Source organism: Ictidomys tridecemlineatus, chromosome X, assembly GCF_052094955.1.
Source record: "Ictidomys tridecemlineatus isolate mIctTri1 chromosome X, mIctTri1.hap1, whole genome shotgun sequence".
In the NCBI taxonomy this organism is placed as follows: domain Eukaryota; kingdom Metazoa; phylum Chordata; class Mammalia; order Rodentia; family Sciuridae; genus Ictidomys; species Ictidomys tridecemlineatus.
Window position 1 is genome coordinate 108845522 of NC_135493.1, and position 26197 is coordinate 108871718.

At 39.2% G+C, this 26197-nt stretch overlaps 1 protein-coding gene across 7 annotated transcripts in view; it reads left to right on the top strand.

Moving 5' to 3' along the window:
- Positions 1 to 26197, top strand: part of Acot9 (acyl-CoA thioesterase 9) — a 74159-nt gene that overhangs the window by 12106 nt on the left and 35856 nt on the right. For 2 of the 7 annotated variants that reach the window (XM_078035027.1, XM_005334806.5), the window contains exon 1: positions 22881 to 23096. The exons of 4 other annotated variants lie outside the window; for them this stretch is intronic. In XM_078035027.1, the coding sequence (XP_077891153.1) occupies positions 23074 to 23096 (23 nt within the window). In that variant the 5' untranslated portion in view covers positions 22881 to 23073. Of the gene's footprint in view, positions 1 to 22880; positions 23097 to 26197 lie in introns of those variants that run through there. One more of the 7 variants, XM_005334807.5, reaches the window with a different exon arrangement.

The following is a 26197-nucleotide window of genomic DNA, read 5'->3' on the forward strand; positions in this document are numbered from 1 at the left end:
AGAGTCCCCCCTTGTTTCAAAATAAGAAATAAATAGGGTTAGTATTTGGTCCAGTGGTAAAGTACTCCTGGGTTCAATCCCCATTACCACATGCATATGCACTTGTGTTGTGCATGCATGTCCACTTACAAAAAAGGAAAATAAATTGATATTCTGATATCACATATCAGTCTTTTGGCTGATGTGAACCCTCCTAGGGATACAGATTCTCCTTGAGTGAAGAGACAAATCATACATACTGGCATTTCTAAAAGCCATTGCTGAACCATAGTAAACTAAATAAGGCATTTCACAATTCAGCGAAGCCATTGTGGGAGACAAAAAGTCACACAACTTTCTGAAATTAACAAACCAATTGTGTGAATGAGTCTTTCCCCTATTTGGAGTGTTTGTACTTATTCATAGTTGTGAAAAGGCTACAGATGGAGATATTAAATGATAATATTTGAAATCTATCCAAGAAAGGAGTACTGACTTTGAAACTGATTTGTGCATTGCATTATGAACTAAGTTGATTAAAATATCATTGCGGAGGGGGAGGCTGGGGTTGTGGTTCAGTGGTAGAGCGCTTGCCTAGCACATGCAAGCTACTGGGTTCAATCCTCAGCACCACATAAAAATAAATAAATAAAATAAAGATATTGTGTCCAACTACAACTAAAAAATAAATATTAAAAAAAATCGTTCCCAGGGCTGAGCATGTTGCTTAGTAGTAAAGCACTTGCTTAGAATGTGTGAGGAGGCCCTGGGTTCGTACTCAGCACTGCAAAATAGCAACAACAATAATAATAACAATACATAAAAATAAAATAATTTTTCAGAGAATTAAGGGTTAAAAAGATTCCTATTGATGGATGATTGGCTTTTTTTTTTTTTGCTATTTCAGAGAACACTGTATGAACTTTCTTGCAAAAAACAGAATAGTTCTTTATTTACTAATTTGAGATAGGAAAGAGACCTATATTAGGAAAATTAAAATACAGACACAGTTTTTTGTTTGTTTTCAGTGCTGTGAAATCTAACCCAGGGTCTCCTATGAGCTAGGCAAGGGCTCTACCACTGAGCTACAACCCCAGCCTCAGACATAGGGTTTTAAGATGACAATTTTCAAGATATTTTGTTTGTAATATGTTGGGGAGCCATTTGATGATAACCCATCAATTAAATGAGCACCATAGGTTATTCATTACTTTATAATTCACCAAAGTAAAATAAATGTAGAATGCATTTATTTATGTTCATATATAGAGACAAGTCAAAAGAGAGATATATTGACTGAAGGCTTGTAAAGTGCTAAATATATACATGAGAGGGGAACTTAAGGATTTAAGTTTGAGGTCCCATGATCATTTAGGTTTCTAGATGATGTCTCATTTCTCAGTTTGGTACCCCTACTTTACAGAATCCTCTCGTTCCAGCAGTTATTGTTATTATTATTTTTATTTTTTTTCACAGTGCAATGCATTATAATTTTTATTATTCATATGAACACAGTTTTTAATATCTCTGTATATAAAGTATGTTCATGCCAATTTATGCCTTTATACATGTACTTCTTCTTTTGCATTACAATTCTTAATACACATATATACCACAATTTTTCATATCTCTGCCATTTTTTATTTTGTGACAAGGTCTTTCTAAGTGCTGAGGCTAGCCTGGAAGTTATTGTTATTATACATGGTTAGGGTCATGAGCCAACTTCCCCAGATCTACCCTTATCATACTTTTCTTTACAGCAAGTCTGGGGTACAAAACTGTACCTGATGGTGGGGAAGGACACAACTAACTGCAGTCTGATAATAGCTATTTGGTAAATGCTTGCTAGCCATATTGACTTGGGAAAGTTACTCAATGTCTCTAAATCATGATTTCCTTATCTACAAAATGGAAATAATAGGAATACTGATCTCCTATGGTTTTTGTAAGGATTAAATAAATTAATTCATCAATAAGTGCTCAGTAAATAATACTTCTCTACTACTATTTCCTCATTTGTTCAACATATCTTTATTATGTATTTGCAACACATTAACCAATGAGCTAAGCACTGAACATATGGTAGTTATCACTGTTGCTATTTAGTTATTTGGTCAATTCATATTGTGTAATTATGGTGTATTAGATACTGTGCCAGGAATCATGGTAGAACTTTAGAGACTGGGTAAACTCTTTGGTTCTACCAGCAGGATTCTCTTCTCCCTCCTGAGTTCTTCTAACCTCTTCAGTGAAACCTTCTCTTTGGGCTGGGGGTATAACTCAGTAATAAAGTGCGTGCCTAGTATGTGGGAGGTCATGGGTTCAATCCCTAGCACCATCCAACCAACCAACAAACAAAACTCCAAAACCCGATAACAACAACAACAAAATCGTCTTCAATGAAAGAGATCACTGTTGGATGCCTTCCTACACCATACCAAATTCTGGATGACTAAAGGCTGGAAGGGAGGTTTTCAAAATTTGAGAATACATTGCCCCACAATAGGTAAGATAAGCTGCTCATGATGGGGGCTTATTCATTTTTCTTCCTTTCAAAAAAACCTTTTCTAATATGAAAGAAAGTTTTGTAGAAGTACTAGGGGAAAATTCTGCTGTATGGAAAAATATAGATGCAATATAGATCAAATGGTCCACTGCAAACTTACCATCAGAAAGGAAAAAAGGCTAGGGGACTTGTCTTTTTCCAGTGCATAGGGGTAAACCCAGATCTTGGGCTTCTTCTATCCTTGGCCTTCAACAAGGCATCAGTCATCCAGTTCTTTCTTGATGAGAGTCTAGGAAGTAGGGAAAGGGTGAGGATTTCCTTGGGCTTTAATCCTGCAAGTAAGTTGAAGAGAGAAGGAAATAAAGAGGCTTTTTATGGTCTTCCTTCAGAGAGGGTAAGCTTCAAAAACTCAGGTCTTTCCCACTACCGGTACTCATGCTGTCTCATGCATTATAATGCTACAGAGTTACTGTCTCTCTCTACTAAATGCCCTCTTCTGTTAACAACTGAACAGTAGAAGGCAGCAGAAAACATCCTCCAGGGTTTGTTTATTTGTTTGTTTGTTTTGGTACTGGGAATTGAAACCAGAGGTGTTTTACCACTTAGCTACCCTGAGCTACAACCCTAACCCTTTTTATTTTTTTATTTTGAGGACTCAAAATAAAAAAATAATCTCATCCCCAATGACCTACTTCCTCCAACTAGGCCCCACCTCTAAATTTTCCACAACCTTCCAATAGTGCTATCAATTGAGGACCAAACCTTCAATGCAGGAGTTTTGGAGGATTTTTTAAGACCCAAATCATAGGGGCTGGGGTTGTGACTCAGTGGTAGAGCACTTGCCTAGCACCTGTGAAGCACTGGGTTTGATCCTCAGCACCACATAAAATAAAGGTATTGTGTTCATGTATAACTAAAAATATATTAAATAAATTTTTTAAAAGGCATTGTGTCCATCCACAACTAAAAAAAAATTTATAACACTAAGAAATTCATAAACATGGGTGATTTTCATTTCTACCTTTCCCGAGTCCCATTTTTATGATTGCTCATCAAATCCAAGCATAGAAAGGTTCTTGCCTTTAGAAATGCTCTCTTTTTTCCTCTAACAATTTTCTCATGCTTAAAAATGGTAAACATTTGGGCTGGGGTTGTAGCTCAGTGGTAGAGCACTTGCCTTGCGTGTGTGAGGCTCTGGGTTCAATCCTCAGCACCACATAAAAATAAATAAATATAGTAAAGGTATTGTGTCCATCTACAACTAAAAATACTTTTTTTAAAAAAAATGGCAAACATTTAAAATGTAATATTATGAGTGACATGGAGATCAGAGATCTCTTTAGAATAGGACACCTTCATTTCAGGGTATCAACTGCAATAAAGATGTTTCAATAATATAGGGTTTAAACAGTAAAATTTCATGCTCCTCTACTCATGCTTCCAATCAGTCTTTTCCTAATTATGCCCAATCTCCCTCTTACTTAATCCAATTTCTCTAAAAGATTATAGCCAGGGGGCTGGAGCTGAAAGTAGCACACTTTCCTGGCATATGTGAGGCACTGGGTTTGCTTCTCAGCACCACATACAAATAAATAAAATAAAGGTCTATCAACAACTAAAAAAAAAGCATGGTGGTTCACACTTGTAATCCCAGCAGCTTGGGAGGCTAAGGCAGGAGGATCCAAGTTCAAAGCCAGCCTCAGCAATTTAGCAAGGCTCTAAGCAACTTAGTGAAACCCTGTCTCAAAATAAAAAAATAAAAAGGGCTGGGATTGTGGCTTAGTGGTTAAGAGCTCCCTGAGTTCAATTCCCAGTACCAAAAAAAAAAAAAAGATAAGATTATGCAGTATTTATCTTGCTTTGCCTGACTTATTTCATTTAACATAATGTCCTCCAGCTTCTTCATTTTATTGTAAATGTTTGGAGTTTTTTTTTTTAATGGAATGGCATTTTCTTTTTCCATTCATCCATTGATGGCCAGTTAAGTTTATTCCACATCTTTGTTATTGTAAATGATGCTACAATAAACATAGGAGTACAGATGTCTCTTCAACACACTGATTTCATTGCCTCTGAATATATACCAAAGAGTGGGATTTCTGGGTCATATGGAAGTTCTATTTTTAATTTTTTTGAGAAAACTCCATACTGTTTTCCACAATGATTGTACTAATTTCCATTCTCATCAGCAGTGTATAACACTTGTTACCCTTTGTCTTCTTTTAAGTTGAAAAGCAAATCTTTATAATCTAGAAATATACTCTTTAAAAATCCCCCACAAAAGATGTTATTCTCTTATTTCCTCAACTTCTTCAACACTTCTGATATCAAGAGCATCATTACATGTTATTAAAATTTACTCAGATAACCAAACAACATCCCATCTACGTATTCTGTATTTGCAAGCTGCATATACACATACGTTTACTTAGCCATCTACAGATATAGGTATCATCATCACTGGTTTTCCTGTTAATCCAGTGAGAAAAGATTTGGGATTGAAGACAGTAAACCAGAATGCCATAGGCTGCTTGCTGCTGTCCCAGCTGCCACTTGTCCCTTGGGACTGGAACATGTCTTTTTTCACAATAGCCATTTTAACAGGTGTGAGATGATATCTCATTGTGGTTTTATTTTGCATTATATGATATTACTGATCTTGAGGGGTTTTTGGTTTTGTTTTGTTTTTGATTTTGCAGTACTGGGAATTAAACCCAAGGGCCTCATACATACTAGGCAAACACTGTACCACTAAGCTACATGACTGGTTATTTCTTATTTTTTATTTTATTTCAAGAAGGGTGTAAGTTTCCAGGGCTGGCTTCAAACTTGTAATCTTTCTGCCTCAGTCTACTGAGTAGCTGGGGTTACAGGTGTGTGCCACCACACTCAGCCAACATTGAGAATTTTTTTCATGAACGTGTTGGCTATTTGTATGTCTTTTGAGAAATGTCAACACAGGTACTTTTCCCATTTTTAAATCAGGTTACTTGTCTTCTTGCTATTGTGTTGTTTGAGGTCCTGATATATTTTGGATATTATACCCTTATCAGATATGTAGTTTACAAATACTTTTTTTCCCCACTCTGTAGGTTGACTCTTCATTCTGTTGTTTCCTTTGTTGTGAAGAAGCTTTTTAGTCTCACATAATCTTATTTATCTATTTTTGCTTTTTTTAGTCATATCTGAAAAGTCAGTAGACAAATTATCCCAGCCAGACTGCGGCAATTGTTATAGAGCTTTTCCCTTGTGTTTTCTTCTAGTAGCTTCACAGTTTTGGATCGTACGTTTTTAATCATTTTGAGTTGAGATAAGGGTATAATTTTATTCTTATTTTTTAAATATTCTTTAGTTGTAGATGGACACAATATCTTTATTTTATTTATTTATTTTTATATGGTGCTGAGGACTGAACCCAGTGCCTCATATATGAGAGGCAAGTGCTCTACCACTGAGCCACAACCGCAGCCCCAATTTTAGATATGTAGTCTTCTCAACACCATTATTGAAGAGATTATACTTGCCCCATTGTGTTTTTTTGCTTCTTTGTGGAATATCAGTTGCTATAGCTGTGTGGATTTATTTCCAGAGAACTTTTGAAACTTACTTTACAGTGAAGACTTGTATACTTTACAGATGCTAAAATAATGCTGACAGTTTGAATTTAACAGGCTCTTTGGAGTAAATATGAATTTTATGCTATTTGGAAATGGGGCTGTTTGAAATCAAGGTGGTAACTTTGACCTCAGTCTATCTGGATAATCTTTATATTTAATATTCATGGGATTATTAGGCTGCTTTGTTTTGTTTATATAGGTAATTTACTAATACCTTGTATAAGGCACTGTACCACTTCTGCTTGGCCTTATCTGGGAGATACAGAAAGCAAGCCTGGAGGGAGAAAAGATCCTTATTTTACAATTCAAAAGTCTCTTCAATATGACATTTCTTCCTTGACTCCTGTTCTTGCAATTATCCACAATTCCTGACTCCCTGTGTATTGTTTGGTTCCTCTTTCTCCCTCATATGTCCCTGGAAGTTCTTGCAAGACTTCTCTGAGAAGGTAGATACAGATTAGGCATAGATAACAGGCATAGAGATAGAAATTAGTTTCTATCACTGCTACAAAAAAATTATCACAAGGGATATATACTGAGCTGGGTATGGCAGCACATGCAGGTAATCCCAGCAACTTGGGAGGTTGAAACAGAAGGATCATAAATTTGAGGACAGTGTTGACAACATAGTGAGTTTCTGTCTCAAAATAAAAAGTGCTAAGGGATACAGTTCAGTGGTAAAGCACCCCTGGGTTTAATCCCAGTACTGAGGGGGGTAAGGAGAACTCAATCTTTTGTATTGTACTAGAATAAACGTCTCAGACAAAGCCTGCCAGAGCTTGAGTCTGCTATTAAATGGGCATATGGTATCTAGTGTTGGGAAACTAGACAGTGTCATTCATGGCTAGCCCAAATTGAATGTGTTATAGTTGGAGCTCCTCCACTTCTAACAGATATACATGGGTTCCATTCTGGTACTGTAAGTGCTAAGAAATACTAAGCGTGATAAGTGAGGGAGTGGATAGGAGGGAATTAGAAGGAGGTTCACTGTCGATGGAGCTTATCTGTGAGGCTAAGAATTCTCTTGAATCATTCCTGCACCAAAAGCCCCACCAAGACCAAGGTACTTGTGGTATTACCTCTCCATGCCCAAAGGTGATCTGCTGATTCTCTGTATTCCAAATCCAGTTCACCTAGCTCATGTCACAGAGAACTAAATTCAACCAGATTAATTCTCTACTAGTTCCTTGAGCTTTCTTTCCTGAATGCTGATGCCAATACCATTGTGTGTCCTACCCATATGCATCCCACTGACACCTTCACTACAAAAACCACACAAAGATTCAGTGACATTTGACATACTAAGAATACAAGAATGGATAAGGCAGAGTGCTAGACCAGGAAAATCATAAAGCCTAAATGAGGGAGGAACATAGAAACAAATCAATATAATGTAATGACATTAACTTTATGTTTTAGTCAGATTTTTCATAGCTATAACCAAAAGACAAAAAAAGAATAATGTAAAGGAGGAAAAGTTTATTTTGGCAGGGCTGGAGTTGTGGCTCAGGGGTAGGACACTTGCCTAGCATGTGTGAGGCACTGGGTTCAATCCCTGGCACCACATTAAAAACAAAGACAAATTGTGTCCATCTACAACAACAACAAAAAATATTTTTTAAAAAAGTTTATTTTGACTCAAGGTTTCAAAGGTCTCAGTCCATAGACAGCCAACTCCATAGCTCTGGGCCTGAGATAAGGCAGAACATCATGGCAGAAGGGTGTGATGGAGGAAAGCAGCCCAGTACATGGCAACCAGGAAGCAGAGAGAGAAGTCCACTCACCAGAGACAAAATATAAAACCCAAAGGCATGTACCAGTGGCCTATATCCTCCAGCCACACCCTACATTTACTACCCAGTTCATCTATATTAGGGAATTAGTCCACTGATTAGATTACAGCTCTCATTATCTAATCATTTCACCTTTGATTGATCATGGATTTTCTTACACATGAGCTTTTAGAGGACACTTCATATCTAAACCATAACACTCTACTAGAGAAATATGCAAAGCACTTGTGATACAGCAAGAGCTGACTCTAAACAGCATGATATGGACAATGTTTTTCTCATGCATAATAAGTGCTAGTTTTCTATTATTGCTATAACAAATGATCACAAATATAGTGGCTTAAAACAACACAAACTGATTATCTTACTGTTCTGTAGTTCAGGAGCCTAACACAAGTCTTATCAGGCTAAAATCAAGATGTCAATAGGCTGTTCCTTCCAGGAGGCTCTCTCATTTCTTTGTCCTTTGTCATCTCTGGAGGTTGCATGCACTCCTTGGTTCATGAACTCTTTCACCATCTTTAAAGTCACTTCCTCTAAACTTTCTGACTTCTCTCTTCAACTTTTAAGAAGGCTTGTGATTACATTGGATCCACCAGGATAATCTCCTTAGCTTAAGGTCAATCTTTATACCATTTGTAACCTTAATTCCCCCTGTGTCATGTAACCTAAGATATTGATGAGTTCTGGGATTAGGATGGGGACGTCTTTAAGGATCCATTATCCTGCCTAACATACCCACAGGAAAAAAAATCTATAAATATATAAAGACACATATATATTCACTGGGCTGGGGTCGTGGCTGAGTGGTAGAGCTCTTGCCTAGCATGTGTGAGGCTCTGGGTTTGATTCTCAGCACTACATATAAACAAATAAATAAATAAATGTCCATCAATAACTAATAAAAATATTTTTAAAAAAACACATATATATTCACATCCCCAGTAACAGCTGGCATTTCAAAAATAAAACTCAAACATTAGCAGTTTTTCCAATCTCCACTGATGCAGTTGACCCCACCATCATGGCTCTAGTCCCTCGGACTTCTGGTAAAATTTCCACAGCTTCCTCCTCTTTCCCCTTCAACCTTTGGGGTAGTGGATTCCAGCTGTTAAAGTCTTCGGGTGCCTTGACATCCCTTGTTTGTTCCCTTAACCCTAATCATACCTTTGTAAATAGTGCTATTTTTAAAACCTCCTCACTTGAACCATCTGGGGTGAATTGTTTTCTGCCAAGACATTGACCAGATTTTTCCCACTGCCCAATGTTCCATACTTAACTTCCAACTTCAAGGATGGGTTCTCCAGGAAGACAGAGTAAGGAATGTGAGAGGTTTACTGGGGTGACACCTGTGAAACATAAAGAAGAGAAGGAGAAGGAGCAGCAATGTAATCCTTTAATTCATGTACAAGACTGAAACCTGAGAAAGAAGATGTTCTAGGAAAGATGTGGGTGGGGAAAGCCTCTGACTGCAGAGCAGCTCTGAGAAAGTCTCAGCCCATCAAATAGGGAGCTTGGTACATAGGTGGCCCTGTAATTGTAACAGGGTGGAATGGGCTACCTCTGTAGCCTCTGAAGGTTCAGAGTTCTGGCAAATTCCAAAATGGGTTTTCTAAGATGCAGAAGAATCCTGCAAAGCCCAGAAATGGTGAACACTTACACCACTGCCATGCCCATTCTTTGTTTAGGAGATGTCTGAGAAACATGTGCCCTCAGCTCAAATGCTGAGGCAGATCCTGAAGGCCATCAACTAACTCTACCCCTTGTGGCAGGTTCTCTTCTGTAGGGATGTCCAAATGGGACACCTCCATGGCTGCTGCAGATCACCCCTTGCACTGGGCAGATCTCATTCTGCATACATGTTCAGAGAACAACTCTATGATTCTTATGATTCTCTCTTCCTGAAGAGAAACTCAGAAGAAGGAAGTTAGTAGGACCTACTACAGTCCCCATCACTGCAGTCAATCTTGGGGTTGCAACTGATTCTCACCCACTACTGTTCCTCTCGCCAGCACATTCCTATGGCTTTAATGAATTATATGTCCTCTGGGTTCTCCTATGAGATATAATCCTCTAGTAGAACTTTTGGCCTCACAAAATGTACCCATTATAGCATGTTGATTTCCTCAGCCTTTTAATCCCTTCTTCTACCATCCACTGTAGCAACTCAGGAATTTCCACTTTGCTTGGCATGAGCCAACATTATCTCTAAGCCATGTGTGTATGTATGTGTATGTATGTGTGTGTGTGTGTGTGTGTGTGTGTTGTTGGGGATCAAACCCAGAACCTTGCACATGCTAGATAAGTGCTCTACCTCTGAACTATGCTTCCACTTGCCTCACAAGGCTTTTAAGGGCCCTATAGCAGTATTTGTTCTATCCCATGGGGTCCCTGCCAGAGTGTTAAATGCTATACTCCAAAAGAATACTCCCAAGTCAGAGAAGTCTTGTTTATGCAGTCTTATGCTCCAGTCACCAAGCATCTTCAATATCCAACCCCACAGGTACACTCTAGCTTATGCTAGTGCATACTAGTTAATTCTTATAGCTTCTTTGTGAAATCTGTTTTTCCCTTTATCAAGTCTTTCGCATCTCCAAATGGGTTACACTGGGATTTAACTCCAGTGTTAAGTCTAGCAGCCAGGAAGAAATGTAGGGGCAGCTTTGAAAGGGGGAGAAGCTGCTGCCTGGGGGAGAAGAGGTCCTGACAGTGTTCCCACAAGCAGCAAGGACTAGATCTTAATGGGGTAGGGTAGCCCACCTTTATGGGCTCTAAGCATTCAGAGGGTTTGCAGAATTAAGTCCTCATGGGCACCCACCCTAATATTATCATCTCATGTTTTAGGGTCTCTGGTTTTCCTAACTAGAGACCTGACCTCAGCATTACAGACAAGTCTCTGTTGAGCATTCAATCATTGTTAAAGCTTGATGATGCAACTATCAGATCTGCGGTTTTTCCTGGTTTCCTGGGTTTGCTGCTCAGCTGGGTTTCCTCTCCTATTGCAAGAGAGAAAGAATGTCTGTAAGCTACCAAAGAACCCCTCTGATTTGCACACTTACTATTCAGATGTCTGTTAACTACCCTCCATTTCTCATTGTAATGGATTTTATATATGTTCACAATTTCTTTGACACTCCTTTCAAAAGGTGGAGCTTAATTTCCCTCTCCCTGAATATCAGCTGGACCTAATGACTCACTTCTAGCAAATAGAATATGGTACAAGTGAAGGCTTGTGGATTCCACTACTAAATCATAAAATATATTGCAGTTTCCTCCTTGCTCTCTTGGATTGCTCACTAGGAGGCAAGCCAGTTGCCATTCCATTTGTATATTCAAGTAGCTCTATGGAGAAGCCCATGTGACAAGTAATTGAGGCCTCCTGCCAACAGCTATGTGAATGAAACATCTTGGAAGTTGGTCTGAAATGTATTGTCACCATTTCTGTTCTTTTAAAAGCAGCTAAACTAACATGATTTCCCCCATTTAGTATCATGAACCATGATTAAAAGAAAAAAATCATAGATACAGTTATCTTATTGATTCTGTTTCACTGGAGAATCCTGACTAATACAGTAGGCCATAAGTTGCTCCAAAATATCCCCTATCCACTAAACTTAGCCTAAAGGAAAGCCATGCAGTCAATTCAGGTTGACCCATATTTAAGTCAGCATTCTCAAACATATATAAATAAGTCTTATGATGCAGCCACATCAATGTTTATAGCAGCTCAATTCACAATAGCTAGACTATGGAACCAACCTAGGTGTCCCTCAATAGATGAATGGATAAAGAAAATGTGGTATATATAATCAATGGAATATTACTCACCTTTAAGAAGAGTAAAATTATGGCATTTGCCAGTAAATGGTTGGAATTGGAGAATATCATGCTAAGCAAAATAAGCCAATCCCACAAAACCAAAGGCCGAATGTTTTCTCTAATATGCAGATGCTAATTCACAATAAGGCAGGGGGGCACTAGGGAAGAATACTGTTACCTTAGATTAGGTAGAGGGAAGTGATGGGAGAGAAGGGGACGGGATGTGGGGATAGGAAATATAGTAGAATGAAACAGACATTATTACTGTATGTATATATGTGACTGCATGACCAATATGATTCTGTAACATGTACACTCAGAAAAATGAGAAATTATATCCCATCTATGTATGATACATCAAAGTGCATAAATGCATTCTACTATCATGTATAAATAATTAAAAACAAATAAACAATTTTTTAAAAAAAGTTTATTGTCAAAGTTTGGAGCTATGAGCATCCCTAAACTCTAACCGTAATTGTAACATGTGTAATACATTGAAGCCCTATGCTTGGGGGCCAGTCTCTGAGACAACATGCAAATTGCCAGTTGAAAAAAAGGACAGAGAGTAAGCAATTTATGTATATACAACCATGACTGAAATATTGTCCCATAAGCAGTTTTATCCAACAATGAAGGAGACTATGGTTCAGTTCATTTAAATGTGGTTTGCTGAGGCTCCATGCTGTGCTTCCTGCTCATCTGACCCACACTGTCCATCATTATTTGTTTGAGGGTGGAAGTGGGAGAGAAGAGGGATCAAGACATGAAAACTCAGCCAAGCGTGGTGGCACATGCCTGTAATCCCAGCAGCTTTGGAGACTGAGGCAGGAGGATTGCAAGTTCAAAGTCACCCTCAGCAACAGTGAGGCGCTAAGCAACTCAGTGAGACCCTGTCTCAAAATATAAAATAGGGCTTGCGATGTGGCTCAGTAGCTGAATACCCCTGAGTTCAATCCCTGGTACCAAAAAAAAAAAAAAAAAAAAAAAAAGACATGAAATGAAACCTCACTCCTTGACTCAGCTCAACAATGATATAAACAGTAAATTTCAGAGCAGTAAGGGATTTAGAAAACTATCTTATTCCTTTCTCTCCTCTTCTTATATGTACAATGTAATTGTTTCTTTGGTTTTGGTTTGGTTTGGGGTTTTTGGAATTTTTTGTTTTGTTTTGGTGGTGGTGTTGGGGACTGAACCCAGGGCCTCATGTCATGTATATTTTTTAACAAAATTTTTACAAAGAAACTCTGACTTAAGGAAGTTAAAAGACTTGCCTAGGGCTATAGTGGCAGAGCCAGAAATAAAATCCAAGGCGCCGAAAACCCAGCCAAGACATTTTTTCAGCCCCATTTGCTGTCTCAAAAAGACTGTGAATGTACAAAACAGCAATTTGTATGACTGAGCACACGTTATGAGACAACAGGATCTGTTTTGTGATTAGTAAATCAAGCTGTGGTCTTTCAGAAAAGAAAGACATAGTACAAGAAGATATACAAGGTAATCAAACTTCTTACATTAATCAGTTAGGTAAATTTTGTTTGTGATTTAGGGCACAGATAGCACAATTTCATCCTGGTCTCCCTTCTGATTCAAGAGTGCTAATTTTTATGGAAGTAACGTAAATACTTATGGTAAGATAGTAAGAGTCAAATGCTTCCTGGCAGCCATTCTAGGAAGAAAAAAAAAAATAGAATCTTGGAATTGGCAAGGACTCTTAAAAATCAGTTTCCTCAAGCCTGTGCCATGAAGTAGAAGTATCCTTTTGCAACCTTTCCCCAGATAGTCCCCTTTCTTTAAAGGCATTCTCTTAATATAGAGTTAATATTTTTTCCTGAGCTAGGCATAGTGGCACATGCCTATTATCCCAGCAATTTGGAAGGCTGAGACAGGAGGATCATGAGTTCAAAGCCAGCCTCAGCAATAATGAGACCCTATCTTAAATTTTTAAAAAAGGGCTGGGGATGTGGATCAGTGGTTAAGCACCCCAGGGTTCAATCCCTAGTACCAAAAAAATATTTTTTATATTTGCTTCCTGGTAGCTGCCCTTTTTTTTTTATTATTTAGTATTTTCTTCTTCTTTTTTTTTTATTGGTTGTTCACAACATTACAAAGCTCTTGACATATCATACTTCGAACAATAGTTTCAAGTGAGTTATGAACTCCCATTTTTACCCCAAATACAGATTGCAGAATCACATAGGTTATACATTCACATTTTTACATAATGCCATACTCGTGACTGGTGTATTCTGCTACCTCTCCTATCCTCTACTATCCCCCTCCCCCCCATCTTCTCTTTCTATCCCATCTACTGTAATTCATTTCTCTCCTTATTTTTCTTCCAATTCCCCTCACAACCTCTTTTATGTAGTTTTTTATAACAATGAGGGTCTCTTTCCATTTCCATGCAATTCCACTTTTCTCTCTCTTTCCCTCCCATCTCGTGCCTCTGTTTAATGTCAATCTTTTCTTCCTGCTCTTCCTCCCTACTCTATTCTTAGTTGCTCTCATTATATCAAAGAAGACATTTGGTATTTGTTTTTCTGGTAGCTGCCCTTGACATGACACAGAACAAGTCTAATTCCACTCTATTGTACAGCTCTTTATGGTTTGTTTGTTTGTTTTTTAATCCTTGCCTTGTTACTTTTCCTTCTTTTTTTTTTTGTCCTGGAGATTGAACCCAGGGGTACTTTACCACTAAACTAAATTTCCTGTCCTTTTTTAAAGTTTTCATTTTGAGAAAAGATCTCACTAAATTGCTGAGGTTGGCCTTGAATTTGCAATCCTCTGGCCTCAGCCTCTCGAGTCCTGGGATTACGTCATGTGCCACAGTACTGGGCTTCCCCTCCATCTTCTTGACTTCAGGCTAAATATTGCTAATTTCTTCAATTACAGTGTGGATTTCAGCCCTAAACCCAGGTAACAGTCCACAAAGGCTGTTATCGACATTTATTCAACACATACAAGTATAAGATACTGGCTGACTCTATTCCATGTGTCTGGGGGGAAGATATGCCTGCCGTTGTAATGAGAACAATAACAAACATTGGGTAAATGTTTCAACACAAGTACAGAACAGGGCAGATTGTTCTATACCCTCCCATGCCAATCCTCTATTTCATGCTTAACTCCTCACCTTCCTTGTCACTTGAGAGACCCAACCCTGATTGTTCTGGTATCTGAAGCCCAGGCTACAGCTGACCTCACAAAGAGGCAGTTGGTCAAGTAGGACTGGAAATAGGGTAAGGTGAGCAACATATATGCCTTGAACACAAAATTTGATTTAAAAAAATTTGCTCTGAAATATTATTTATCTTACCATTTTATTGTGTGCATACCCCCCTTACATTTTGTAACTGAAGTGAATGACTCACTTGACCCACTCTAAGCTTGGCCCTGATTCACATGTTGGGCTGACCAGTGAGGCTAGGAGCCAAGAGATGGAGTTAGTCAAGAGACAAAAGCTGATAGCCTTCCAATTCGGTTAAAAGATTTATCTGACTCCCCCACCCCTATCCCTGCACACACTAGAATTTTATTGGATTTCATCAGGGAACAGACTACAACTCCGTGTGTCACCTCCTGCCAGAGTCTTAGCCTTAGCCCTTCATGTCCATTTCTGTCTTAATCCAGGGCTTAGATATATAAGCACTGGGCAAGAAGAAGTCAGGAAACAAGGTAAATACTAACAGTTGAAAGCACCAAAGCTGGAACCCTCCATTGCCAAGGAGTGTATTGGTCCCAAAGCACAAGGGGTAAGGCCTTTTGGTTAAAAGCAATGCATTTTCCAAGGTGGTAGGAGTAGTTACATTTGGCTTCAGCAAACTCATAAAAGAACACCACTAGTGCCTAGGGTTGTAGCCCAGTGGTAGAGTGCTTGCCAAGCATGTGTGAGGCACTGGGTTCAATTCTCAGCACTGCATATAAATAAATAAAATAAAGGTCCATTGAAAACTTAAAAAAATTTTACAAATACCACCAAAAGAGACTCTTAATGGTTTTTATTTTTAAAAGGGGGGTTCTTGTTGAATTTTTATATTTCAATGGATGGCTAATGTAGTTAAGCCCCCCAAATAAATATTATAGGATTAGCTGTGTGGTGGCAAATTATACAATATGTGTGAACTTTCATGGTTGTTCTTTCAGATAATGTTTGCAAGGGTCTTCCATATTTAGCATGTGTTGTTACCTCATTTTTTTTTTTTTTGGTGGTGCTGGGGATTGAACCCAGGGCCTCATTCATGAAAGGCAAGTACTCTACCAACTGAGCTGTATCCCTAGCCCCTCATTTTTTTTATAGTTGAACAATATTCCATAGTATGGATATATTGCATTTTTTTATCCATTCATTAGTCAATAGACACTTAAGTTGTTTCCACTTTTGAGCTATTATCAACACTGCTATGAATTTTCATGTACATGATTTTGAGTCATTCTTCTAATCTATAACTTGAATATGTTGCCATGCCTGGTTTTCAAGTCCTAACCAATATGTCATATTAGAAAGAAGTCATTTTATATTTTTACCTCAACACCATAATTGCAAACTGTATTTAAAACTTGAATCTGTGCTACAATTTATATATCCATATAAGAGTATTCAACTGGATAATCACTAGTGTATTTTCTAGCACCAGGAAAATCTTCCCAGTGACTCCTAGAACTTTGCTTCAGAAATACTACTTCTCAACATTTTAGGTTTGCATAACTTGAGTTTGTTTTCCTCAGGGTTATGATTCTATGCCTGATAGTCAGGGGCCACCCTGAACAAGAGCTGGGCATGAACCCTTAGCCTTGATAATGAGGGTGTGGAACTGGCATCGAATGCAGTACTAGGCAGGTGGGCCTCACCTTCCCTCGGCAAGGAAGTACAGCTCTGGAGTTGGATATCACCCAATGGGACTAGGCTACACCTGCTGTGTTTGCTGTAACACAATCCCTTGCCTTATTTGGGTGGAATATCCTATCTGAAGTCTTTCCCCTAAATAAAAACAGGGGTTTCGGGTGTGTTCGCTCTCTTGCCTCTTGCCTTCCTTGCTCCCCTTGCCCTCCAGTGTGGGAGCTGAGGTCTCCAAGCCCTGTCCCTGACCCCTGAAAAAGGTATTTCTGCGTTTGTGTGGTTTCTTAGTTGCCAGCCGGGCCAGCTGGCAACACCTGGTCTTATTGAAATTCAGTCAAATCTGTCTTTTTTGTGTGTTGTGGGGCTGGGAATCAAACTCAGGACTTTGTGCATGCTAGGCAAGCACTCTACCACTAAGCTACACCTTGAACTCCAGATGTCTTTAGTTCTCCATTTTTTTTTCAAATTATTATCCTCTCCCACAAGGAGTTAACTTCCTTCCTCATCCCTCTTTTCTTAGCTTCTTTTCAGAATCATCTGCAAACCAGTTTTATGGATGTTTTTTATTTGACCAAGAGGCTCTTATAATCTGAGCTACAGAAAACAAAGTTAATGAATTTAAGAATTTTTCTAATGAACTCTATCTTCACTTCTTTAAAAATAATCAAGAAAACCAATGTATTATTCAATTCCATTGAATTCATTTATTGAGCACCTATGTGCTATGTACTATGCTGGGTGCTGAGCCTACACATATCAAACAGGTACAGTTCATGGAACAGGTCCCTGGACATGTTAGCCAAAGAGAGAGGGGATGTTGGACCAACTCTAGGGCATCATTTTGAGCACTTCTCAGGCAGTAGGTGTGTGGATGAGGGTAAGGGGAGGATGGAGGTGGGGATAACACAGACGAGGAAAGTGAGCTAAGCTTTAGGCCATGTGGATAGCAGGTAGCAGGTGTTGGTTCCCAGCTGTGTGGGAAGTTGTGCCCAGTGAGTTAGAACTGCCAATGTTTCAAGAGAAGCCAGAAATCTAGTTTTTATATGAAAAACCTTACTTCTTAAGTGTCTTCTCAATTTAGAATACATTGATAAGTTCCTTATTTATACTTAGTGCATTTCTGTCTCTCTCATGCTTGACAATTAGAAAAGATTAAGAAGACCAGTATACATGTAAACATAAAAAAAAAAAAACCCAACAGGGAGAGTTCCTAACTTCTAGGAATTCATCATCTGGAGAGAAAAAAACAGAAATGGAACTGAATTCATTGTAATAACTGTTCCAGTGACATGTGCAATACAATCTCGGAAGCAGCAGCAAACAATTCTTTCTACCGGTAAAGTATGGAAGGAGTCTTGAGGAGGCAGGATAGTGGCCTGGAAAGACATAGAGAGAAGATGACAATATTTGCTAAATTTCTTCCCTTAGGGAAAATGAAACCAAATTATCTAAATTGAATTTTCCAGTTTCATAACTAAACCCTTTATAAATAAGCCAGGAAAGTTTTGGGACCCTAGACCTTCCCCTCTCACTTCCCTGCTGCCATGAAGTGAGCAGGTTAGCTCCACCATGCACTCACTGTCATAATATTCAATCTTACCACAGGCCCAAAACAATAGGGCCAAAGGCCTCAGCCTCTGAAACTGTGAGCCAAAATAAATCTTTCCTCCTTTTAAGTTGTTTATCTTAGCTATTTTGTCAACAGCAGCAGAAAGCTGACTAACACATCTGAGCTGGATTTTGCTTCTGTTAGATTGAGAGGGTATATAAGACTAAGCACTTTCACGTGTCTATTGGTCTTTCCATTTTTTTCTTTAACTTTTCAACCGTTTCCTCCTTTCCCTCCTACTTTATTCTGGAACTCTTTCTGGATCTATATGAAGGGTTATGGAAAATAATATTCCTACAAGACAGCTCCCCGGGAAAAACAGAGGGACAGTATGACTCAGGAGGCAGGAGGGGAAATTAACCAAACATTAAACATCTCCCAGTACATCATTTCCCAGTAACAATGGGCCCCGAGGGAAAAAGCCAACTTTAAAGCAACTTTCATCCCTTCCCGGGTTTATCCCTTCCTGGGTTCATCACCAGTATCTCTACTGAAAGCAAACATTCACCCCTTCCCAAGCACATTGGGTCCTGAAGGGAGGAGGCAAATACTGAAACATTGGGCCCTGGACTTCTACCCTTTCCCATTGCCAATGAGTCCTGGAAGGAGAAAAGCAAATGGTGAAGCTCTAGGTAACAATGGGTCTCAGAGGATGGAAGATAAGCAGTGAACACTGAGTTGTGAACTTTTCCCAGTGACAATGAGTTTCAAACTTTTTTACAATTGCCTTCCTGAATTAAAATTTTAACCTGCACAACTAGGTCCCTGACTGTCCGAATGGCATGTCCACAGTCTACAATGATTAATTCATCCTCATTGTAAACTATAAAACCCAGACTCTTTATATAACCTGCAGGCCATTTCCATACCCAGAAAATGAGTCCTCCTGTGCCTAATTGGTTGACTTCACTGCAGAATAAAGAAAAGCTTGCTGATCTGAGTCTGCTTCCTGCCTCGGTCATTTGTACATCGTGCTTACACTATGTAATTCAGGAAATAAGCTAATATTTAAAAAGTAGTTTCCCTATCTTATGAAATTATAGTATAAATCAGTTTGCCTTAAAATTGGTGAGATAGTTTTTCAAGAACATTCTCTACCTAAAATCAGATATTCAGAATTACATATGGTTCATCAGCCCAAAGAGAGATGGTTATTGATATTTTTCACTCATAATATTACTTGGTAAGAACCTAAATAAACCTTCTTCCTTTACTTGCTCTTAGCTGACTTAAAAATTACTAATTTTGGAAATCATACAGCTGGGCAATGCTCTGATTTGTGGGTTATGATGCTAAAAGTTGCCTAGGTTACCCTTCAGGGAACTGAAGGCTGCTTTTGCTGAAAACATTGACTCATCACTTGGGCCTATAGATGTCTGATGGGTGATTGGAATGAGATGAAATCACTTGGGGTCTCTCTCTCTCTCTCTCTCTCTCTCTCTCTCTCTCTCTCTCTCTCTCTCTCTCTCTCTCTTTCCCCCCATATTATGCCTGTCTCCTTTTTTCCTTTGGGTCAGATTCTATTTCAAATCTAAAGACCCTACCCACTATGGTAAGAAACATCAAACCATGAAGGGAGTGAAAGGAGGTGGCACCTGAGTTCCTGAAAGATTGCTGCTTATTCTCCTCCCTCAAACCATGGATATTCCTCCCTTCTTTTAGCCTCTCTCCCCCACTATTCCTATCCTATATCTGTAACCCCCAACTCCCTGGAGTAGAGAAGCTGATTTTTGAGCAAAGTTACCACTTCTCCATTATTTGGCCACTGAATAAAGCCTTCCTTTCTCCCCCACACTTGTCTCTCATTTTTTTTTTTCTTCTGTGGGATGAACTTCTGGACCTGGGTTCAGTAATGACAATACATTAGTGAACTGATAATGTATTATTAGGTTTTGTTCTACTTGTAATATTGACATTAATAATATCTTATATATCTGTCAGTGTATGATTAGGTGCTTTTAATTTTAATTATGCAGTATGCAGTTGATACCATCTATTTTCCTGAGACCACAAAAAATAGAACTAATGGGACATAACAGGAAAACAAAAAGGTGGGTTGGAGAATCTGTTACATAAGGATGGTGACTAGTCTTACCATTACATGATTACATGTTTTCTGGTCTGATTTTGTGTCCACTTTGCTTTCCATCCTTGCTATCCAAAATGTGATGCGGCATATATGCTTAACAACAACAACACACAAAAATTAGGTTTGCTAAGCCATATAAAGAATTAAAAAATATTTTTAGTTGTAGGTGGCCACAATACCTTTATTTTATTTATTTGTACATGGTGCTGAGGATCGAACCCAGGGCCTCACACATGCTAGGTGAGTGCTCTACCACTGAGCCTCAATCCCAGCCCCCATTTAAAGAATTTTATGCATGCTGCAAATTGATATACAGATGCATGGATGAATGCTGAGCTGACTGGGTTTAGTGGGGCATCTGTGAGGTTAAAACTATGGTGGGATAAGTGATAAGATAATTTCCCCCCTCCAAATAACATCTGACTACTATGGGGTTGGTTGCTCAGAACTCCTTTTCTAAGAAAGTGCTCCATATCTCCATCTTTATGGTTACTTATGGAAATAGCCACATTAGTAGATTGTGATCCAGTACTTGTCATGGGACTGGGAGAGAGGGTTCCTGGTAAATCAACAAGACCTTGCCCTGCTGCCACAATTGACAATCTAGGAGTGGGTGCCTGATCCCAATAAATATCTTCTCAGGAGTTTTTGTACTTGGGATGCAGAAATTTGGGTCAATTTCTATGCATGTGGCTGTGTTTTGAGATGTTAAATTCAGAAGCCTCTTCTGCCATGTGGAGAAAGCCATTATACAGGGAGAAAAAGGAATGAAGCCAGTATGTAAAGGAAAGCAAAGATAAACAAAGGAGAGAAGGCATTTTCATGGCATCAAGTCCTGGTTCCGATGGTCCCAGATGAAATCAATGCTGTTTATATACTGATGAGAATGTGTCTGGCTATATATTGGAAGTTGATGGAAGGTGACTTAATTTTTCAAAAATCATGAGCTGTCCTTACCTATTATGCCATATATGTAACCTAAAAGAAAATCTCTTAAATTTATTTTTCCCCCTGAGCTTTCTATTTGTTCAACCCAAAATTCAAGTTAAAAAAGAACAAAAGAGTATGATTCAATATAGTATTATTGCCCTGTGTGCTAAATGTGGCAGATTAAATGTGAAACCAACCGAGATGCCCTCCAATAGATGAATCGATAAAGAAACTGTGGTATGTATACACAATGGAATATTACTCAGCATTAAAAGAAAATAAAATTATGGCATTTGCAGGTAAATGGATGGAGTTGGAGAATAAAGTAAGCCGATCCCAAAAAGCAAAGGCCAAATATTCTCTCTGATAAGTGCATGGTGATCCATAATGGAGGGGCTGGGGAGAATGGAGGAACTTGGATTGGGTCAAGGGGAGGGAGGGAAGGGGAGGGAAATGGGGTTAGGAAAGATGGTAGAATGAGACAAATGTCATTACCCTAGGTACATGTATGCCTACACATGTGGTGTAGGCATACATTGTGTACGACCAGAGAAATGAAAAGTTGTGCTCCATTTGTGTACAATGAATGGAAAAAGCTTTCAGCTGTCATGCATAACTGATTAGAACTAATAAAAAATAAATTAAGAAATATAGCTGACACAAAGCAAAACAAAACAATCACTGAAACGGTATAGAGAATATGAACAGAAATGAGGGGAGATTTCTGAAGGTCCAAAGGTGAATGTTCTGGATGACACTGATAAAAAAGCAGGGAAGCTTAGGAAAAGAGGAAAGTGAACGCCAAAGACTATAGTCCATTTATAAGTCATAAAATAATCAAAAACAGCTAGCTTAATTCAAATAATATTTTTATTAATATGGGATATTCTGAAGAATCATATATGACCCCTACCTCCTAGGAAATTAGTATCTTTAAAAGCAAAGCAATACTTAACATATATTCTCATTACCTTGTTATATTTCCTTTTTAGATGCTTTACCACGTTTGAAATTGTTATTGCTGACTTGTTTGCTAATTTTTCTTTCCTGAAACATAAGCCCCCTAATGGCAGTGATTATTTTCATTTTTTTGCATCCCTAATATCTACAACAGTGTCTGGCACTAGGCAAACAGCTAAATAAAAATTCATTGAATGAAATGTAAATTCAGGTCCTAGGGTAAAATCATCTGAACTCACTGGCCTTGTAATTCTGGATTAGCCAAGATATCCAACATTCATACACTAAGGGGCAGACCGGGAAGAAAAAATTCCCCTCATTAGATCACTTTTGGTTATGTTAGCATCAACTGAGGCACTTTCAGACATCTCAAAGCCCAGGCTGCATCCATGACCAAATCAGAATCTCCAGAGGGTGAGTCTCAGCCGTCAGTACATCGTCGGAAAGCTGCTCAGGAGATTCCAACGTGCAGCCAAGGGCAAGAACCTCAGACTAGAAGCGGAGGCACCAGGGCCAGGGATAGGGAGAATTCTGCAGGTCAGGCCTCGCTCCGCCTTGCCTCCGTGTCACGCTTCGGCAGTACTTCATGGTTCATTCACTCAACAAGGGCGGGAAGAGGCCTGTCCTTGGGTTAGCAAAACGCCCGGCGCAGCTGATTGCGTGGAAGCTCTGTAGAGGCGGGCTCCAGCTTTCCACCAATGAATGGACAGAGGGGCTGCCAGGCACAGCGTGGTGGTCCCGCCCCCACGCCGCGCGGCCCCGCCCCCGGCCTGTCAACGCTGCCCCGCTCAGCCTAGAGTGCCGAGATTCCAACTGCCGTTTTCACTCGTGCTCGCGCCCGGACTCTCGCACTTCTGTTACTTCAGTAGTCAGTCCTCTGCCGATCAGTACGCGGGGCTTGGTTCTCCAGCCGAGTGCCAAGCAGCCAAGCATGATGAGGCGGGCAGCATTGCGGTAGGTAGCAGGACATGGGAGAGCTGTCAGGGCGCTGGCTGAGAGTGCCCACGCCCTTTCTTGGAGCTCTGAGAAGACCTAGGCGGAAGAAGCGGGCCGAGGCGGGTGGAATCTATGTTGTGGCATTTGGGCCTGGAGGGAAAGGGTGCCTGTTCACCGCGACTCCGCCCAGAAACAGACCTGTTGGCCTGGGGTTGGGGCACACCCGCCCAACTTTAGTGATATCTTGTGCGGAATTTTGATATTAAAAGCCAAGCCATACTTTTAAGGGAGGAAGTTGGGAGTTCCCTGAAATTCCTTTCTGATTGCTCATCAGGGGTGTGGTTGGAAACTGTTTTGGGGTAGCCCCTTGTCAGAAAACCAGTATCTGGAGTTCCACCTTACCTTGCCAGCCCTTTACTCATCTTTGTTTTTAGGCTTCAGCACTTGGCACACTTAGAATCCGAGTGTATCGTAACGCAAGCCAAGATTGCAGGGTACATTTTGGCTCTCAGGACATTAGACTGTGTGACTGAGAGCCCCAATGCGGGTTGGAACTACACCTTTACTCAGCAGAAGGGCCCTCATAAGGGTGGTGCTTTGACTGGACCACTTGGGCAAGGAAAATGAATGCCTTTTAGTATATGTCATTTTCCCAGCTGACACAATTAAGGACTGAGGGCTTTAGACTCTGGGGGCATTTCTGGCTCTCTCCATCCAACCCACCCTTCCAGGTTCTTTCTGCTTGACTGAGTTCCAGGGGACTTACACCTGCTCTAGTTTCTGAAGTCATTCTGGGACAATGATCCACAGTAGTTCTAACTGACAATGATCTCATCAGTTCTTGTGTGTGGGGGGGTCCTGGATCTCTCTCACTGTTCTTGGGAACCTTGCTGTTAGTTTAAAGAGATGGATGGTATATCTTTCTACCTCTCTCTTTCTCTCATAACACTTAGAAAAAATGAAAGCCTTTTCTATACCATTTGAAGACAGGTTGAAAATTATTACAACAAGGGCCACAGCTGACTTAACGTTTACATTGGATAAGATATGAAAGACTTCTGCAAACTCCACAATCTTGTCCATGTGTCTTCCCTTGAATCCCTCTCCTCCAGTTTGGAAGTCTTTCTGTGCACTGAACTTCCATAACCCTGAATTACTTTCTTGTGAGTTCTGTTGAAATGTAAGCAGGTGCTTTGTCAGAGTCTAGTGAGAGAAAGAGCTCATAAATGAATAAAAACTGAAATGGTTAGGTTGTGTGCAACCTGTGTAGTTTCTATTTTTTTTAGATTCATAGAAGAGTCACTTGACTTTGTTTAGTCTCTAAATTGATGTATTTCCTTAGAGTAGAGGGCCTTTTAATGGCATTGCTTATATTGCACTGAAAATTCTTCCTTGCCAGCCACTCTGAACTTGGGACCCAAGATGGAGCTAAGCTGTGACTTCTTAGGCAAGTCAAGGAGAGGTTGAGATTCTTGGTCTTCTTTCTTTGGAAAGGTTCCATCATGGGTTTCTGGTGCCCAAGTGTTTCAAAGGTCTCATGACCTTTTCTTCTAAAAGCTTAGGAGTTTTGTTGTGAGACTCCTGTGGGGTTTTCAGGGGATAAGCCAGTGACCCTGAGGAATTGAGATGTGGGGGTATTAAACCATTCTCCGACCTCTACCTCAGTGCTACAATCATGCATTGCTTCACAGTGGGGATATGTTCTGGGAATTGTGTTAGGTGATTCTGTCATTATGCAAACATGATAGAGTTTATTTATGTAAACCTAGATAGTATAGCCTACTACATATCTAGACTGTATGATATACAAACCTGTACAATATGGTACAGTACTAAATACTGTAGGCAATTTAATGAAATGTAAATATTATGTGTCTAAATGAAGAAAGGACACAGTAAAAATATGATAGAAAAGATTAAAAAACGGTACATTTGCATAGGGCACTTACCACGAATGGAGCTTGTGGGACTGGAAGTTGCTTTGGATGAGTCAGTCAGCTTAAAACACAAACATGTTGTTTAGCTGTAAAAAAATACTTTCATTTTTTTGTATCCTTATTCTGTAAAGTTTAAAAAAATTAAAATATGTGGCCCATTGTTTGCCTCACGTGGTGCATGACTCTATATAAGGGAAATAACCTGAAATTGTGAAAAGTGCAATGTGTATGTGTTGGGTGGGGGGATTAAGAAGTGAGTTCTATATGGACTCTGCCAGTGTGCTAATTGACCATCACTGGGGAATATCATCTGAAAATTAAGCCTCAGTTTCCTCATATTGGTTTTAATTAGACTTTTTAATATAGAGGCCCATGGGGTGTTAAAAGGAAGTGGTGTATGGATCTCTTGAAGTAGTGTATACCATTTTGTGTAGGGCAAAAATGTATTCCTACAACCCCTGGCATAGAGGTCCCCATTTTTAATCAGATTATCAGCAGATAGATTACCAAATTGTAGTGCAAATTACCATTACTTGAATGCTATGTTTATAGTGTGATAATTTGTTATATTGATTTATAGTTGATATAAGCAGCAATTTTTAAAAAAATTTAGATGTTGATGAACCTTTATTTTATTCATTTATTTATATGTGGTGCTGAGACTTGAACCCAGTGCCTCACACATGCTAGGCAAGTACTCTACTACTGAGCCACAACTCTAGCCCATAAGCAGCAATTTTTAAAAAAGGTTCAATTTTTAAAAATGCCTTTGTTGTGCTGCAGGAATATATTTTTCAGTTTCTTAAGGCTACATGCAAAGAATAGGGTTATAGGACCATCTTTTTCCAAATAAATTGACCCAAGTGTTTCTCCATTCATCAATTCCTTCCTTTATTTCTTTCTTTTTCTTTTTATTTCTTTATTTTTAAAATATTTTTTAGTTATAGATGATCAAAATACCTTTATTTATTTTTTATGTGGTGCTGAAAATTGAACCTGCAGCCTCACATGTGCTAGACAAGTGCTCCACCACTAAGCTACACCCAAGCTCTATTTAAATTTTTTTATTTGTTCTTTTTACTTATACATGACAGTACAATGTACTTTGACATACATACATGGAGTATAACTTCCCATTCTTGTGGTTGTATGTGATGTGAAGTTATAGATGTCAGAGTCTCC